At 32.5% G+C, this 20,620-nt stretch overlaps 1 protein-coding gene across 2 annotated transcripts in view; it reads left to right on the forward strand.

Moving 5' to 3' along the window:
- LOC149908875 (pyrokinin-1 receptor-like) overlaps window positions 1-13,203 on the forward strand; it is a 51,965-nt gene extending 38,762 nt beyond the window's left edge. Inside the window, exons 4-6 of one of the 2 annotated variants that reach the window (XM_090120458.1) lie at window positions 205-312; window positions 5,310-5,486; window positions 11,662-13,203. In XM_090120458.1, the coding sequence (XP_089976584.1) occupies window positions 205-312; window positions 5,310-5,486; window positions 11,662-11,871 (495 nt within the window). In that variant the 3' untranslated portion in view covers window positions 11,872-13,203. Of the gene's footprint in view, window positions 1-204; window positions 313-5,309; window positions 5,492-11,661 lie in introns of both variants that reach the window. The other variant, XM_090120459.1, reaches the window with a different exon arrangement.
- Window positions 13,204-20,620: the final 7,417 nt, after the last annotated feature.

The raw sequence follows: 20,620 nt of genomic DNA on the forward strand, positions 1-20,620 counted from the left end.
TTTGCGTACAAACGATTAGTGTAACTTGTATACGTAGTATATTATTATTAGTCTGTGGTTTAACCAATTAATCGGAGTCTAAAAAGTCACTTTTAATAATTCAATCAATCAATAAATTATATTTCACGATGAAATTAATGACGATTTGAATTTTTGTACGACATATTTTTGGACAATTGTTTTAACTAATGTTTTTCTTCACAGGTGTACATAGTACTGACGTATTTATCAGGAGTCCTCTACTTCCTGTCAACTGCAATCAATCCTTTCCTGTACAACATTATGTCTAACAAGTTTCGTAATGCATTTAAGGTAAGATTTTTAATTTTCTTAAGTGTGCTAGATATAAGCTCAAAATATCAAAATTAACAAATATGATTGAACTCATATTGAAATCAATTTCCCAAATAATTAAGTTTATTTTTTGAAGGAAGGATAATTCATGTTCAAGTGGTCATTGTTTGAAAGTTCAACAACCCAAACTTAAAAGCTGTGCAACATTAATTCTTACCCCAATGAAATCATCTCAAATGATTACTTAAAACCCGGGTAATTTGTCTTGTAAGAGTTGTATAAATTACGTTATAAATTATAATTATGATTCTCAAATTCGTTGAGGAAAATAAATTAATTTTATATTTTTATATAGGAAGATGTTAGAATTTTTGGATACTAAAATTTTGAATTTAACTTGATATCTTGATTCCTAAACTAATATCTGGGCATATTTTACCCTTATTATAATATGTAGTATGTAGTAAGTAATGTTTTAATCATCAGTTTTTTTTATTGTTGAGGTGAGTATAATTACGTGAACAAAAAGCATTATTTATAATTTATGTCAATTGGTTTCATTATAATATATCATAATTTACTTAATACACATCGAAAGTAATAATCGATTATTATTTAGGAAACTTCCGCAATTTATTATTATACAACATTTTTTTAAAGCACTGGTGGAACAACATTGAGATGCAATGCGCGTATCTGAATTAATTTCAAATTTGTCATACAATTCGCTCAAAGCAGCAATGAATAAATTACATTGTGATAAATATCGGTGTACTCACTTCGTTCATGTTTTATGAAATTCTTGTACTGCATGACTCTCCCCTTATTACTTTAGTCGTTTCATGCATTCACAGAATAGCATTAAAAAAATGATTGTTATTTTCGTGAATGTTTCTGGAGTAAGAAGATAATATGGCTTTAGATACATATACATTCATTAATCATTTTTAAAATATCAATCTTCTGTGTAATTTTGAAATTTTATCACTTCGTATGAAATCACCAGAAAAACTCAAAGGTTACTGTAATATTTAATTATGTGTTCGTTTTTGGTTAATGTTTAAGGTTTAATGTTTCATTATTATAAAATATGTGTCTGGCTAATTATATGTATTTAATTTCAAGCTTGGTTATAACTACACTAAATAAATACCTATTGTGTAATGTTTTTGTATTTTATTACCTACACGATTATGTGTTCAAAAATTTTTAATTACAGCAATTAATTCATTTCATAAACCAATTCATTAAAAAAAAATATTAGTATATAATATAGTAGTAGCCTTTTGAACTACATAGATACTTAGTTACATAGGCTTTTCTTAAAATCCGCCTTTTGATGTGCTAGGCGCGTTGAGACAAACTTCAAGACTACTGTTTCAGAACAACATATCAAAATATACATCATACTAGTTATGTTTAAATGCTTTAAATATTGTAAAGTTATTCTCATCATTTTGGAAAAAAATGAAAGCTTTTCGTCGTGATAATTGGCAAATTACATTATTCGTGATACATCTCTGTCAAACTTAGTTTTAAATTGTTATATTTTAATGAAACTTTTTTATTATTTTTATTATGTTTCAAGTTATTCTGTTATCATACTGATTACTTTTTTAGCCACGTTCCATTCAAGGCTTTTATTTTACATGTAGACTGCACAGATACCTATCTAATGTATTGGTTGCGAATTTATTTATTCCTTTTTCAAAACTTTTTTATGGCAAAATTTTTTAAGGTACCTTTGAAATTCATTCCTATCAAATAAAAATATATTTTGGGTTAATTTGGATAATTTTCCCTTTTCTCTGTTTGAGCCTAGTTTTGCAAATAACCAATATTTAAAGACGTAATTAATATCCTAAGAACTATCCATCCTAATAAGGATCCAGTTTATGAAATGTGGTTATCAACAAATAGTATTTTTTTTAAAGAATAGATAAAAATATTCAAGAAATAAAAATAAAAATACACTCTTTAGTAATAAAATAGCAGGGTTCATCTTAATTACACGCTATTTTAAGCATTTATGTAAATTCTTTTTAATTATAGAGTCGTAAAAAAATTATAGAATAATTTATATTCGCACATTTCTTGCCCTTTTTAAAGCAAGGGGTTATTGGAGTTCATTTAAATCCAGGTACCATGAAAATAGAATGAAACAGGAAATACTTGGTATACATTATGCAAAAAGCATAAAATAGCTTGGTCACTATTTGTTGGCAGTAGGTAGACAGTAATGGAGCGTAGTTTTCCGCGTTATAATCGAATTTACAGATACACCATCAAAATAGAAGATTTACATTTGTAAATTTCAACAATGTTTAGTTTTTTCATTGACTTTAAACGGGATTCCCATCTCGTTGAAATATTAAATATAATTTTTTTTCTCGTGACTTATTAATATTATTTTGTAAGAGTATAAGTATAATATACTTTTCTGGTAGCCCTACTAGAGCTATACTCTGCGGTAGCTACGGCAGAGTTTGTAATTCTTCGTACTGGCATGTTTGAAGCAATTTATGAATTTTCCCTCAAGCAGAAAACTGTATCGAGATGGATTTATTAATTTAAAATGTAACATGAACGTTACTTATTTCATATTGTATCAGATTATTGAATGTGTTATCTCATATTATGGGTATTATATTATAAATAGTATCTATATTATATAATATATATAAAGGTATTTCATAGCTGTAATACCTAGTTACTTTATTTTATAAATTGAATTATTGTAAAAGACATTTTAGTAAGTTAACAAACTTCAATCGTTAGCAAATACTATTCGTGAATTGCTAAGGACCTATGTAAGTGTGGTTTCGACAGGCACTCATATTCAACAAATTTATTTTATAACAATTGGCACAAGTCGGGCGCAAAAAGAAAAATACTCACGCAATTATTTTTCTTTCAAATAAATAGTAAATAGTAATAGAAGTAGATTTGTAGCGTATTTTTATTTTAACAGTGTAAGTTTACCTATCTTTAATGATTGTGCGGTGCCTGGGACATTTGGTTAAATTATTTATAAGATTGTAATTTAGTATGCGTTTTATTTTGTTATTCACGCCAAAATGCTCTCCGTCCACCACAAGTGAGCTCAATCACAATTCATTGAATTTTGCTATAGATATGAATATTTCAGCTTTCCATTTACATAGTGTGAACGTTGAATTTTAATACATGTCACCCGACAACAGTTTTATTCATCTCTGTTGATATTTGATTAAGTTACTGTGCCTATCCATCCACTAGGGTTAAAATAGTATCATTTTACAACTCGACAACGCCTTGGTGAAATAGGCACCTATCAGCCGATTGCGGTCAAAGGTCGCTCGTAAATCTGGGCTATATTTGGCATAAACGCACCTTTCCCTTCGAAGTGCTCAGTCTAAGCCCATTATGGGACATAAATATATTGTCTACTGAATAAGCCTTCTACCGACCCCCAAGATTGAGTTATCTGCTTCGCCACTGAACCATTTAATCTAAAAATGCCACTAGATCAATAGGACTAGTTTTCCTAGTAAATATTTTCTTAACGATTCTTACCCCTTTTATTGACGATGGCTGATTGAAAAAGTTAATTGGACAGTAGCGAGTGAACTGCGCAGTTTCTTTGGTGTAAACTTTGATTTTCCTTTGGAATACTATCATGAATAATGAAATACATAAATGAAATAGTTTTAGGCTAATAATTATTATACCTAAAATATCAATAATATTCAGTAGGTATTTGAAAAAAGATAATTTAATAACTGTTAGTTAGTTTTATGGTTGTTAATATGGTATATGTTACTATGGAAACAATTTTAATTTTTTTTTATAAGTTTACTTGAATTTACATTTTAATTAACATTTTTGATAATATGTTTTTAAATAATTTAGTAATGAAATGCTTTACGACCGGTTTTAGGTACCTATCAGTAATGTTAAAAGTATTTGAATTGAGATATAAATTATTCTAACGTAGAGTTTTTGCCTTTATAATTTTAATGTATAAAATTATAATTCTGCTTTTGAAATATTCTATAAGAAGGTCATACATTTTTTGTAGTTTTAATTACAAGGAAAACTCGTTGGTGATGATAATTATTTTGAAAATCGGTTTAATTTTTGAATTTTTTAAAGTAATAATAATATGTAGTCAATTAATATAAAGGGTTAAGATGGAAGAGGATTTAGATTTGATCTCGTAATTTATCTATTATAATATTACCTCTTCAGTATAATATTGTACCTATTCAATAAATATTTTCCAGTTATACCCAATAAGCCAATTAAAGTTTTAGTACAAATCCATTCACCGAACTCGTAATTCCTCTTATCCGTACATTTAGTTTATTTTATTAAAACAATTGGAATCGTTTAAACAGCTTAATCTTGAACTATTGCTGAATTAAAGTTTATTTTATTTTCACTTTTCTCTCATTGTTTTGTCTTTCTAATTGCTTTTTATTTTGTTGTATTACATGAAATTACCTGTTCTACCATGGAGTAGAAATCAATTGTATTTGATATAAGTACATAGTATTGAATTCTATAGTCATAATTATTTTTCACCTCTTTTATAAATTATATTTATTGTGTATAGGCGTTTCTTTGATTGACATAGTCTGTATTATATACGTACCAAATACCACGGTCTACCACATACTCTGTTTAAAATTAAAATACCTTTCTATTCACTTGGGCCCTCTTGAGTAGATGCAATCACAACAATGAAGAGGGCCTAAATGTTCATGATCAGACGTCATTGTAGGTGTTTATTTATAACCGCCGTAATGACGGTCAAATTCGACTATCATTTTGTTGGGCAAACACTGCCTAATCTTTTGTTACTAGATGACACTTTCAGTGTGGTGCAGCTGGCGAGACGGTCCTCGATAAGGTATACATACAGCGCTTTACTGGCATCCCGGCAAAGGGCCACTAGCGAGCGAGCCAGGCCGCACCCTGCACGGCTTCAACTTTACTATCTACTGATTATAATTTATAACCTTTGTTCCTAGATGACACTATCAGTGTGGTGCAGCCGACGAGATGGGCCTCGATTAGGCCGCACTTACAGCGCCTTACTAGCGTCCCGGCAAAGAGCGGCTAGCGAGCGAGCAAGGCCGCACCCTCGGCTTTTACGGCGTTTGTCTACCGCCACCACGCAACTGTGTGTGGCCCCTTCCAGAGCCCAGGTGAGGTTAGAACGAACCTTTTTATCTTGGAATGGGTAATGGGTTCTAATGCTATTTATTTCACTATATGCATGAGGAACTTAGCTTTAAGAAATATATATCTATAATTAGAATATCTACTAATCGATTTTATTAACAGTTAAGATAATAAAGCATATTCATTCAATTTTAAATATATTCTATCTATGGTAGGTATCTTAAAAAGAAAACTGAGTTTAAAATCAAAATTACTTACCCTTTTTTCGATTAAAACAACAAAGCATGAAGTAAATAAAAAGGGATAGGAAAACTGTTTATTCTTCCGTGATTTTTGTTCCTGAAATAAATAGTTATAATGAGTTTATTATTAGATAATTGCGAGACAATGGAAAAGTACGAAAGTAAATATTTTGATTTAGACGTCTAATACCACTCTTACCGATTAAATGTTTTATTTATTCTATGCTTAGCGATAGTAATCCGCTTTACCCAGTTCAGTTTTATTATGGCATAAATACTTTTTATATAAGGATTTTATGATATTGAGTAACGATAAATATGTGCGATGTAAAAATTTATGGAATTTGTAAAATAATGTTTATATGTATATATAATATAATGAAGCCAATAGCAGAAAGGTAATTTATATAAGTATAAATTCGTAATAACTTACCTATAATGTAACTAGAAAAATATATCTCGAAAATACCCAAAATTATAATATAAGACAAAAAAGTCAGACAGGTATAATAATAATAATAATATAAGCTTTTATTTCCTTACTTTTACAAAAAATGTTTTACAATTTAACTTAATACTTAATACTTTATATAATAACTTGTAAAATCTTAAAACTAGTATATGTTTATTGTTAGTAACATTGTTGCTATTCTATGTTAACTAGTACTTATCATATTTTCTTTATTGTAAGGACCGCTTTGTGCGGTGAAAGCCTCCTCCAAAATTTTCCATTTCTGCCTATCATTAGCCAGTTTTACCCATTGATTCCCCGCTACATCAACAATGTCATCTTGCCATCTTTTATTGGGTCTGCCTCTTTTTCGGCTCCTGTCCGCTAAAAACCAGTTTGTTATGATCGTTGACCATCTTTCATCTTTTTGCCTTTGGTTGTGTCCTGCCCATCTCCATTTTAATCGAAGAACATGATTACCGACGTCGTTCGCTTTTGTTGCTTTCCTTATGGATGTATTTTTTATATGGTCCTTTAATCGGATATTCAAGTAGCTTCTTTCAATTCCTCGTTGGCAAACTCTTAATTGGTTGAGAGATTTTTTAGTCAGGGACCAAGTTTGGCATGCGTAAGTAAGACACGGTAACAAGCAGCTGTTCATGGCCTTCGTCTTCAAGTGTATTGGTATCGGTCCTTTAAATATGTCTTTCATAGACCAGTACTTGTTCCATGTCATTGTTATTCTCCTTGATATCTCTCTCTCTGTGCAGGACTTAAAAGAGATAAGGTGACCCAGATATATGTACTCATCTGTGTATTTCAGTTCTTTTGTGTCTATATATAAAGGTGTTTTTTGTCTGTTTGTCATAATTTGTGTTTTGTCATAGTTGATTTCTAATCCTGCATTTCTGCTATGTTCACTGAGGGTGGTTAGCATTGACTGAAGTTGAATCGGACATTCTGATAGTAACACTATATCATCTGCGAACCGTAAGTGGGACAAGTACTTTCCATTTATCCTTAAGCCTTTGTCTGCCCAATCTAGTTTCCTAAAGATGTTTTCGAGTACTGCAATGAATAATTTCGGTGAGAGTGGGTCTCCTTGTTTAACACCACGTTCTATTGGAAATGGTGAACCATTCGTGTCCAGCTTTATTCTTGCATAGTTTTTTGTATATATTTCTTTAAGAAGATTGATGTAGCCAGCCTCTAAACCTTGTGCTTGAAGAGCTTCCCATATCGAGTCATGAAGTATTGAGTCAAACGCTTTTGAGTAATCTATGAATAATATGTATAGGGGTCTGTTATATTCCACGCATTTCTCAATAACTATTTTTAATGTGAATATATGATCTACTGTAGAGAATTTTGACATAAATCCAGCTTGCTCTACCGGTTGGCTCTCATCTATTGTATGGCTTATGCGTCTTAATAGGGTAGATGCGAAAACTTTATACAGACATGATATTAGGCTTATTGGTCTGTAGTTAGATATTAATTTTGGACTTCCTTTTTTATATATTAAAACTATTTCCGATTCCTTCCACTGATTTGGTATTACATTCTGTGAGAGGATCAGATTGAACAAATTTGTTAGTGTCTTAACCATCATATAAGAACCTGCTTTTATCATCTCGTTAGTAACTCCATCTGCACCTGGACTCTTGTCAGATTTTAGATTTTTAATTGCTTGTTCCACTTCTTCGTTCAAAAATATAGGTATTGGGTCGTTATTTAAGTAAGTAGTGTGCGAATCAAACTTGGTTGGTATAGTCTTAGTTTTGTACAAGTCTCTGTAGTACTGTGTGGCTAGATCTAATAGACCTGCTCGGTTAAAGACTGAGGAACCTGATTGATGAGTAAGTTGTGACAGTAAATCTTTTTTAATTTCGAGTGATTTATATGCTTTTTTGACACCACCCGTCTTTTCCAAAAAGGTCTCCAAAGTCTTTAGTCTTAATTCCTTATCATTGCTTTTTATTTTTCTTTTTATTGTCTTGTAGAGTTGGCTAATTCTCTTTTTTTCTATTTTTGTCTTGTTTTCTGTATTTCTAAGGCTGTGTAATTCTTTCTTCATGTTAATTATTTCTTCTGTCATTACAGTTTCTATTCTTCTTTCGCGCATTCGTGTATTTGGTTCAAGTGATTTTTTTATTCCATTTATTAAGGTGTTGTAAAAGTCCTGAACACTACTATTATTATTATTAGTGAAATTGACTGATAAAATATTGTTTTTAAAATTATTGAAGTTGAGCTTTGAAGAACTCGTGTTGTTGAAACGAGCTCGGGTTAATTTTTTTCTTTTGCCAAGATCAAGTGTTATTCTTATGATTCGGTGGTCACTTGGGTGTATAAATTTACTAAGCACGTTGTAGTTTTCGATAATTCCAGGACAGTTAGTAGCTATATAGTCAATTTCATTTTTCGTTCTTCCATTTGGGGCGAGCCAAGTCCATCTAAGTCTCTCAGTTTTTTTAAAAAGTGTGTTTACTATTTTCAGTTTATACCTCAAGCAGAAGTTTATGAACATTTGTCCTCTTTTGTTACGCTTGCCATATCCAAAGCTGCCCATCACAAGATGTTCGTATGAATACGTTTGACCAATCTTAGCGTTCATATCTCCCATTAAAATTATCTTATTGGAACATTTCTCCATAGCTATTTCCAGGTCATTGTAGAAGTTTTTTAATTCCGTTTCGCTGCAGCTTTCAGTCGGCGCGTAGACTTGTATAAGAGAGAAGGAAGTGTCGTATATATCTACATGTAGAATTGCAACTCTGTCTGATATTGGTTGGAACTCTTGAACCTTTGTATTTGAACTTTTTTTGACTAAAAATCCTATTCCTTTCTGTCCCTTTATCATGCCGTAATAATATAAAACGTAGTTTCTTCTCTGTTCAATTTTTAACCCTTCCCTTCTAACTTCGCAAATTCCGAGTATGTCCCAATTAACAGACGACAAAGCAAATTCAAGTTCTAGTATTCTTGTTTCATTAGCTAATGATCTTAGATTAAATGTAGCAATATAGTATTTTTGTTTTATTGGAGGGTGAGAGTCTACTGCCCCCGCGGTGACAAGCCGTTGTGGGGGAGGGATGTGTTTTATTTTATCATTTTGTTTATAATTAATATATTTTGTGGGTGAATAGGTGGTATTAGTTTGTTTCTTTTGGAGGAGGGATATTGGCTATTCGTTGTCTGAGTTAGAATGTACAGTATCTGAATTATTATCTTGACTGTTTTGTTTATGGAAGAAATTGCTTAGTTGACTTTGATGTCCTGTTACTTTGTTCTTTTTAGCCAAATGACCTTTAGATGTCGATGGTTCGGTATTTTGTGTTGGAACTATGTTATGTTTTGGATTTGGTGGGGTGATTTCTAGTTCCCGTTTTTTATGTTTGTTTTGTTCCATGTTTTTATTGAACTGGTGCTGTGGGGTCTTATGAGGATATACTATTAGTTTGTCATGTCGAATATAAGCAGTGTTTCCCTTCTCTTTTTCTTTTGCTAGCTGTTCTTGTAGTTTTTTACGCGTGTCTAACACTTGTGGAGGATAGTCTTGTTTAATGTACATTCCGTGGTTTTTTAAATTATGTTTATGTTTTAAGACTGCGAGCTTCTTGCCAAAGGTTGTAAATGAAACTATTATTGGTCTTATTTTATTTTCTTTTTTACTTCCCATACGTCTAACCATTTCTAGATCTCTGTTTTCGTAATTCAATGACAAATCTTTGTTGATTATTTTTAAAATAGAATTTTCCAAATCTTCATAAGATTTTTCCCGTTCCTCCACGCCAAAAAATATTAAGTTTCTGTGTCTTATATGCTTCTCTAATGCCAGTAATCTTCTATCTGATTCTGTGTTGTGCAATTTAATGTCCTCTATTTCCTTTTTTATAAGGTCAAACTTTTTATCCATATTAGTGTTAATGTTTTCTGTAACTCTTGTTTCTAATAACTTTAGAGATTCGTTTGAATCTTTTCTTATATCCGCTCTCAATTGAATTAATAATTTTTGTATATCAGACATTTTTAGACAATTATTTCACAATTTTAATATTTTTATGTTGAACACTAATGAAATTTTTATATCTGCGCCCTCTCGTGTACGTATCGTAAACTAGTTCAAGAGATTATTCTGTAGTATCGATAGATTCAGTTAGTTCCGCCTGTTGCCAAAAGGTGGCTCAAATTGTTTCGTTGTAAAGGACGATAGATGTCTCTAGTCAGCGATTTGATTGTTATATTTACGTTGTTTATGACAGCTGATATCCAAAGTATTCAAATATCTGTCAATGTAGTGAAAATTAACCGTTTCGCTCAATAATTATTTTCAAAATCACTGTATTTTTGTGTTAAGTAGTTATGTGTCCATATAAATATCACTGTAAATGCTCCTGGATTGTTTGGATTTTTTGTTTTTCGCTTTATTGAGGTATGTCCGTAAATTATTGTCCAACTTTAACACTGTTCACTTTGTCTCAACTGTATGATAGTTTATCTCACTGAGTTTAAGAGTATAGTTAGTACAAACGATATACACACTAATTGGATAGGTATAGATTAATTGAGTCCTAGTTTTAGCACTGTTTTACTATAAAATTAATTAATTAACATTTAATAACGCCGATCAGATGTTTACGTGACGATAGCGCCACCTACTCCAGACAGGTATACAGTCGGATAATATAGCTATTTAAAATTTTTATACTGTTTTCCAAAATGAACTTTAAAGTAATATTACAAACCCGTTTTGTTAATTTATGCCAAAAATTACAAGAATAAAAAAAGAAAATAAAATGCATTCGACAAGCTGGCTCCATCATTAATTATCGTTATAATCCAAAGTTCAAACGTGTTCAATGTATTTTGTTGTTTTCAATAATTTTTTTTTTATCGTGTGTCAGAGTATCCTTCCCTAACGGTCTCGCATTTGTTGAAATGGGACGATACACACTGAACCCAATAAAGATGATGAATGTAGTTTTAAGATACAGTTCAGCAATTCACTAATATGATTAGTGATTACTTTAGTAGGTAAAAAATAACAGTTATTTTACAGTGTACAATGCAGAGAGGCTAATGTAGAGAAACATCGCCGATAATAATTTAGTTGGAAATCAGCTTGAAACTGGCAGCTTTGCATTCGTCAAATATTTATAAAGGAATACGGTTAACGTATATTATGTTAAAATTAACTTCGTATTTGCACAAAGTATCTTAGAAAATATGAAAAGTATATACAAGCTTCATTTGTATTTATGTATTTATTCATTTTATACTGTTTAAGGATAAAGTTCAGTTCAAAGGAACTTCATGTTTTTTACAATAAAGCAGTACAATTATACGATATTGTGTTGGGTACAACTGTTGTGGTTTCATTGCAAAGCCAACAATGCATGCTCTAATATAACGCTATCGCTACAACGGTGTAGGCTGGAAAAATATCATCCAATACTCGGAAAAACAAGCACAATAAAGCGCATCGTTCTATTTCTGTTACAGTCCTACCGAAGAAATCTTTCCATAGTCAACGAGTCGCCTAATGTGAATTGGGTGTGGCAACAGCGGCGCCTGAACGAGGGATCCGACTCTTTCACCTCACCACGCAGTATATCAAACTCAAGCTTACACGAATTCGACCAAGAACTGAGCGGGGAGGAACTAGCCACTTATATGTATCAAGTGAATTGCAATATCGGTGGGTTAACCTGAGACACGTCTGTTTAGATTGCCGGAACGGTTGATCTAAACAAAGAAGTGATAGGTAATTTAGCTCGGACACCTCGGGTTGATAAAGAACTGTGATACGAATTGTAGAATAATTTATTGTACGAATGTACGTTCCAGAAGTGTGTTATATAGATGTGATATTTGTAATGTGCTATTTTGTTGTTTCAAAATTTTATGAATGTTAAAAGATTAGCGAGAACCAATGACGTATTATTATCCAACAATAATAAACAATAGTTTATTCGCTTTGATATGTTCTATTAATTTTGAAAAATTTTATAGCTACGCGATTTTTGAATATTATTAAAAGTCAATAATGATGTATTACGAGAAAAATTGTACAATGCCATTAAAATAATTGTTCCTTAGCATTTTCGAATTGTTTGCTCACAATGTGTAAATTTATGTGATTCATATATTAAGTGCTTTCACTGAGTTAATTGCAAACGTCTATGGAGACCAATATCTTAAAAAAAAAGAACTTCAATTAAAATTGATTATACCTTACATGAAGTTAACATTGATTGTGTTATATTGATTGACTTTGACACTTTTGACAGCCTAAAATGTGTTTTAGTTTTGTTAGACTTCGTGCTTCGTGTCCTATTTCTAAAGCTTTGAAGTACATAAGATATCGGAGAGGTAGATTTTGTTGAAGTTTTTAGCTTTATTTTTATAACAAATTTTGAGAAAAGATGTGTAATTGTAGGGGACAAGTAATTTTATAAGTAGGTAATACAAATTGGTTATGACTATGATTATGTGGCTAGTCAATTAAATAAATGTTATAATGAATGAATTAAAATATTGTAGAGAAATATAACATTGTTGAAACGATTGTTCGTGTTGTTTTTTTATTGGAATGTGTATACTGGATAAAGCGTGATATTAATTTAATTGTATAATTGTTAAAAGTTAGTTAAATAGATTCTACACTGTACATTTTGTAAATATGATTAGTTAGATTATAATACATAAATGTAGAATTTTATTTTTATTCTATCACATACATTTTGTACATCACTTATTCATAATTTATGATTGTAAATAGTAAGAAAAGTTGAATTATTTCTGCGCAATTGTTAATCATGAGGGAAACATGAAAACACATTAGAAAAGTTCCCTAGAGCCGTGCTAAAGCTCACGCCTGAGATGTTAGGATCACGTAAATCTACAGACGTGATCATTATTTTATTTAACATTGTATGTGGTGGTTTGGAAATGAAAACGCTTGGGTAAACACACGACAAATTACAACATATTTGACGATTTGAATTTTCCTAATTGAATTGTAAATAAATGTGTTTCAATATTTATGGTTGTTTTATTACCTTTCATGCATATAAATAAAATATACCTAATGTTTGATGGACTAAGTATTTCCAAAAGATGTAGTTAATTAAATATACCCTTCTCTCTATCTATTCACCGCATTTTTGTTCTAATGCAGGGTCACAGGCCGACGAAGGTTCAGGTTAAATAAGGTAAGGTGGGCAAATGATGAAATTCCGTAGGTTCTCCTGATGTTTTTCTTTAACAATAGCACCAGGAATTCAAATAAAATGAATGCACTCTGTTTCATTGTTCATCCATCCTCGACTTTCGACTTTGATTGAATTGGGACTTGGGGGTACTTCACTTAAAACCAACATAATTTTTTAAGAAGTTCATTAATCCCTGATACCGAAAAAAAAACTATTGTGTTGGCAAATTGGCATATTATAGCACGAAGCCCGCAGATTTACCTATTAATAACCTAACCACAAAATGATTTGTATAATACGACATATAGGAAAGTATTGGGAGAACATTTGAATTGCATATTGTACAATAAGTAAGGCTTAGGGTCGAGACCCATAATCCTATTTCGTGTCTCACCCTCTTATCTGGTTGATTGGCAATAATAAAATAAATGTGGATGCTCTGTAGTTATAATGTACTCGTATGCTATAATATGATACAAACACGGTTAATGATATATTATGTGATATTTGAGATATTTAATTTTTTGGATTTGTTTTCGTCCACATATTAGTATATTGAAATTATTCTGGTAAATGTTGAGTCGTTATATGTATATGTATTATGTTATACATATTTTCTGACTTTCACAATACTAATATACCATTTTATAGTAATTTTTGCCAATTTAACTTGAGAACAAAATGAGTTTTCCTTTTTATCAAAATGTGTAGACATGCTATGCCTACGCCATGCCTACGGTACTACGGTAGGGCACCGTAGGGTAGGCATACCCGTAATGCTTGGCTAGCTTTTTCCTTACACAGTAAGAAACAATTGTTTATTAATAAAAATTACCTGTTTTGTCTGGTTTCGTCTTCGTTTTAAAAATACGATTAAATTATTCTTCTATAGAACATTAAACAATTATTGGATCAGTAATAATGTCAACTATCAAATAAAACAAAGGTTAATATTTGAGTTTAAGGGCGGGTAAATATCAATGATACCAACTGTTATCAAATAAGCGAGAGCTATTGGACTTGATTTTTACATTTTTCGTTTTTTCGTTTTCGTTCCAGCCTTTTAAGACGTCCACTGCAGGACATAAGCCTCCCCCAAAGATTTCCATAACGACCGATCACCAGCGGCCTGACTCCAGCGGCTCCCCGCCACTTTGATCAGGTCGTCTGTCCACCTCGTTGAAGGCCGTCCCACACTGCGACGTCCTGTACGTGGTCGCCATTCGAGAACCTTTTTGCCCCAACGGCCATCGGTTCTGCGGGCTATATGCCCGGCCCAACGCCACTTCAACGTACTAATACGGTGGGCTATGTCGGTGACTTTAGTTCTTTTGCGGATCTCCTCATTTCTGATTCGATCACGCAAAGAAACCCCGAGCATAGCCCTTTCCATAGCTCGTTGAGCGACGCGGAGCTTGTGCACAATACCCGCGGTTAGGGACCACGTCTCAGATCCGTATGTCAACACTGGTAACACACACTGCTCGAAGACTTTCGTCTTCAGGCACTGAGGGATTTTGGACGAAAAGATGTTGCGTAGTTTCCCGAACGCTGCCCAGCCGAGTCGGATTCGACGATTGACCTCTTTCCCGAAATTGGACTTACCTAATTGGACGGTTTGTCCCAGGTAAACGTATTCGTCAACAATTTCGAGAATAGAGTTTCCAACTGATACCGGAGTGGGCACAACATGGACATTTGACATGATTTTCGTCTTGTCCATGTTCATGCTAAGGCCCACTTGTTGTGAAACTCTGTAGAGGTCACCGAGCATTGTATTGAGGTCTTCCAGGGATTCTGCCATGACCACGATATCGTCCGCAAATCGAAGGTGAGTGATGTACTCGCCATTAACATTGATGCCAAATCCTTGCCAATCCAGGAGCTTGAAGACGTCTTCCAAAGCAGCGGTAAACAGTTTCGGAGAAATTACATCTCCTTGTCTGACCCCGCGCTGCAGAGGAATTGCCTTTGTGCAATGCTCCTGAACCCGGACTGACATAGTGGCGTTTTCATACAAGCTTCTCAACACTTCGATATACCGATAGTCAATGCGGCAACGCTGAAGAGACCTCAATACGGCCCAAGTCTCGATCGAATCAAAGGCTTTTTCATAGTCCACAAACGCCAAGCATAATGGCAGATTATACTCCTCCGTCTTCTGTAAAATCTGCCGCAGCGTATGAATGTGGTCCATGGTGCTAAAGCCTCTTCGGAAACCGGCTTGTTCGGGAGGCTGGAAGTCATCAAGCCTGCGTTCGAGACGATTCGTGATGACTCTCGAGAACAGCTTATAAACATGGCTCAGCAGTGATATTGTATATATATATATATTATTATTGATTTTTACATTGCTTAGGAATATTCCAAATTATTAGAAACTTTTTGATAAAATATATCAATTGTTTTCATTCATCTCTTTATTTATGTGATTTTCGCTCATGCGTGAAGAACCTCTTCATGATCTTTTGTTATCCACTTTATGATGTTTTGAATATTTTGATGTGTACTGGCAGATGTAGGTACGATAAACAAAAAATAATAACAAGGAAAAACATCAAAGAAATACACAATACCTAGTAAACCAATTGAAATATCTTTGGTAAGTATATAAAGTACCTTAGGACACTTATTGCCGATTCGTCCAATATCGTATTAAGTTTCCATTGGAATAGTCTGTCTAACTGCCCATTTTTTAACATGTTTTAGGTAATATTTTTTATATAATTGTGTGATACTTTATTGGACTGTAAGTTTTAACCAAGGACTGAATAAGATGTTATCTCCTAATGATTATTCTTTCAAATTTTAAGTCTACTTCTCTCTAACTCATTACTTGCGTACTGCGGAAGTTCAAATGTTTGTGTAAGCCGCTTCATAGAGCTAAATATAGCGTGGCTTCCTGAAACCCGGCAAGGTCGTAAGTCAATCTTGAGATGGTTACGCTACACTGTACCTACGCGGTCGGGGGTTCTGCCACACTAACCAGGACTATAACCAACTGGTCAGATGGCGGCTATAGCGATGATGGTGATTTATTAGTAAATGGCAACATAGCCAATACCTATAGCTGGAAGATACATAGGTACGATACGGTATGGATGAAACGTAAATTAATAATGTTTTATATATTGAATTTAATATTATATGTAGTCTACTCAGGCTTTAAATCCATACTAATATTATAATATGCGAAAGTAACTCTGTCTGTCTGTCTCATGTCTGTTACTCAATCATGCCTTAACTATACTGAACCAATTTTCCTGAAATTTGGTATAGAGATATTTTGATACCCGAGAAAGGACATAGGCTACTTTTTACCCCGGGACATAGGATAGGTTTTATTACGGAATTCCCACGGGATCGGGAACTATGCGGGTTTTTCTTTGACTGCGCGGGCGAAGCCGCGGGCGGAAAGCTAGTTCTATATAAACAAGATATAAACATATAGTAGTGTGTGTAACTACACATTTCTTACTACGTAAATAGGTACAATAATGTTATATTGTTTTGCTCTTAAGCTTGGTTTAAAGGAGGCTTATGATTGTATTAAGAAAATTTATAATAGTCAGCATGAGTGAAAGACAATGCTCGAGTACAATGTAGAATTATATCCTTTGGTATAATAGTTACGTGTATTGTAGTTACCTTTAGATGTAAGTAATAATTATAACATTTGACGCAACTATAGAACCACTTCTAATTTTAATATATACAAACTGCTCATATGTGTTCGATATGATAGATGTACAAATATTATAAGTAAAGTACAGTGTGAGGCCGATAAATAACTCGGAAAAAAACTAAAACATATTTAAGAATTCGTATCTTCTCTTTTCAAAATTGTGTAATTTATTGTTACAGTACGACTTTCACATTTAAATAAAATATAGAATTTCTTGCTCAAAATATTAACAGAACATATTTTAGGAATCTTTTGATTTTATAGGCACGTGTGAAAATATTCACGTAATGATGAATAAGAAGATATTCTTATAAAGTTGAATTTAACGCACAAGTACCATTGATTTTCTATACCTAATAAATAGATAATTGATATGTGTAGAAAATAGAATTATCCCAACAAATAAGATTATTTGGCTTGCATTAGTTTTGTGGGGGTGTGTCGGGGAAATTTATTGTTATTCTTTATAGAGATTAGACAACTTGACCATAAATAAGGGTTGTTTAAGGATAACCCAGCCGAAAAAAGATCAGGAAAAGTTTTATCAATATAGGGATAAAATATATAGGTAACAATCATTTAATTGTGTCCAATACACATTTGATAGCGTAATTCAATGCTCCAATCTAAAAAAGATGGGTTACTAAGATAAACTAGTGAGTTATTAATAAACAAACATAAATATTTACTCAAATTAATTGAAAAAGGGCGACGTTTTATTTCGAACGATGTTCTTCGTTGGGGTAAATAAAGTCGATATGCCATGAATGAGGCTAAATTGGTTTCGTCATTCCATTAGAATTGTCAGTGCTGTCAAGGAATATTTAATGGGGTGTTTGTGTGATACTGTGAAAAGTATTTTCTCGATATCGAGTGTTGAGAGACGCACTGCAGGGGGCGGATGAATAATATTGGCCCATTTGTAACATTTAATTCTTTGAGAAAGCGGTCGGAAGTAAATAATATAATACAAAATACGTATTAGTTATTTGATTACACATAGGTAATCTATCCAACAAAGGAATGGCAATTAGGTATGTTAGTTATAGTAACTTCTACTTTAATCAGACTGCTTCCATCTTGTATAATGTGTTTCTCTATAAACTAGCTTATAATTATATTACGTGTATGTATTGATATCAAGTCGATTAATTAATAAGAATTATTGATAATATTCCACCCACAGATCACAGAAACTAAAGGGAGATATGGTTAGGGGGCGGGGCCGGTGTCGCAGCAATATGCCCAAAAAAAGAACAAGCTGTAGCGGTGCTGTGTATGTACGTCACTTACAATCTAGTGTGCGAACGAATAGTCGATCTCATATTTTTGTGTGATGACACGCACACAACGCGAAGTATTGTTTTGATTTTGTTAACTGCAGTTGTGTGCGTGAATTTTTTATGAGACACGGTTTCGTACTCAGCGCAAGCGATTGGCATCTCTCTAGATCTCTATGATTCCACCAATAGAAACACGAAAATACCTAACCTATAATCATTACGCCTAGGCCTTTCATTTTCTTGTATATTGTAATTGAAAAGAATTATGTTTTATTGTAACAATATTCGTGAAAGCCATATGATATGTTTTGTATATTCCAATAAGCATAATAATATAGTATTAATTGATTTCAGAATGTGAATTTTAATGATTAATTCAAAGCTTATAGGTTTTAATGAAGTGACGTTTATATTGATCACACATACTTTTTGTATTTTCTTAAAAAGAAGCAATGTTGTTAGGACACGAAAAGGAAAGAAATGTTAGCATGAGTATTGGAGTTATCTAATAAAAGTGTAAATAAAAAAGCTCTTTTAATTACATAAAACTTTTTTCCGCCTACTTGTAGTTTTGGCGGAAATCGAGAAAAAACGTTTTTTACTCTTTCCAACTCACCCCCTCACTTCCCGATCCTGGTTCGCCATTAAATTATTTTTCTTTAATTTTTGGTTAATTCTCTTCCTTTTCCATTTGGATTCTTTTTTTTTTTGAAGGTAGTAAAAGGATAATTGATTTAGTATTATTCTATAAAGTATGCATTTATAAATTACTAATTATATGATAATGAAAAGTTAGTAAAAAGCCTGCTCTACCTTCGAGGTTGTTTCACATTGCATCTTTTTAAAAGAGCTTTTGAATGGTGCAAAACGATTTTCAAGTTTCAGTTTCAGTGAATACATCAAGATGCCAATTTTAGATGTCATTGTCACTAAAATATAACGAGACTTGCAGTTCAATATTTAAGCCTGCTTGTCCACTATCATTATAGCGTTATTATAGCTTGTTATATGTAAATATAGAGCATAAATCAGTGCCACGTTTATGGATTACCCGTGACCGTAATAATTAGCGTCGTTAGTGGGACCCACGGCCTGTAAGGTCATGTCATTACACGGACCATGAAAACGTTTGATGCTGCATCTAGTTCCAGCTCTGTGTAGAACTGTCTTTATCCCAATTATGTTTAAATCACTGTGGAGCTTATTTCTGAAATTACTAGCCGCTCGCCTAAACTCCGTTTGCGTACAAATGGTGAATCTCCATATTAACTCTCCCGCTTTATATTTATTATAAGTGATAAAAGTTATTTCCAAGGATATAATTTATCATCCTGACAATAATAGTTATAGCTTGGTTATAGCCTTCTATAAGCTGTTTGTTGTCATGAATATTCTAGCGATAGAGAGGCACACAAAGCTACTTTTGTTCTTAATTAATTTAGGATGCTTTTAAATATAGATTGGTGATTACTTATTTACCTACATCGCTTCTGTTTTGTTTTGATATTGTTACGTGAGAAGTTTGTAGGTTTTAGATTGATACGGTATCTTATTACATTATATAGGTATACTAAACTTATATAATTGGCTAATCGGATAAATCACAGGAAAGTTTGGACGTTGTAATAATAAAGATATCGTCTTCCTGATTAAATTTCGTCCATAATACGCAGTCATAACAGTTTGATAATAAATAACTTTTAATTTATTACAATTAATATTCATTTAATAAATACGTAAACGAAGCTTATGAAACGTTATACAAAGTTTGTAATGTTGGTAGCTAGGTATACAATACAGTTCAGTACAGTACATAGGTTTTAGTCGGTAGGAATCCGACATAACCCACGGCTCCTTCCCCGGGAGCCGTGGGTATCTTAGGTAAGATTTCCCCACTTAAAAAAAAAAAAAAAATAAAAAAAAAGGTATACAATACAGCTACCAACATTACACAGTTGCAATTTAGTGTAAGTAGTAGGTACAAGGAAGGACTAATGAAGGACCAATGCATTACACGCACCATGATTGCCTTATAATATTATAAGTAGTTATAGAAATGACTGAATGACTTGACTGAATTTTATGACAGAAGGAAATAAAAATTGCAACAAGTTTTTCTATGAAGCAGGAATGAATGGATACCTACCTAGTTAGTAAGTTATAATAAGTTTTAACAAAGCACACTACGAATAGTATTAAAGAAATGGGTTTGTATTTGGCTGGCAAATAATTTTCAGAAAGTTAGTATGTATTAGTAAGAAATTAAGGAACTTTTAGCT

The sequence above is a fragment of the Colias eurytheme genome, chromosome 4 (assembly GCF_061535395.1).
Source record: "Colias eurytheme isolate Ceu_HAF_F1 chromosome 4, ilColEury1 Martin Lab GWU primary, whole genome shotgun sequence".
NCBI classification, from domain to species: Eukaryota; Metazoa; Arthropoda; class Insecta; order Lepidoptera; family Pieridae; genus Colias; species Colias eurytheme.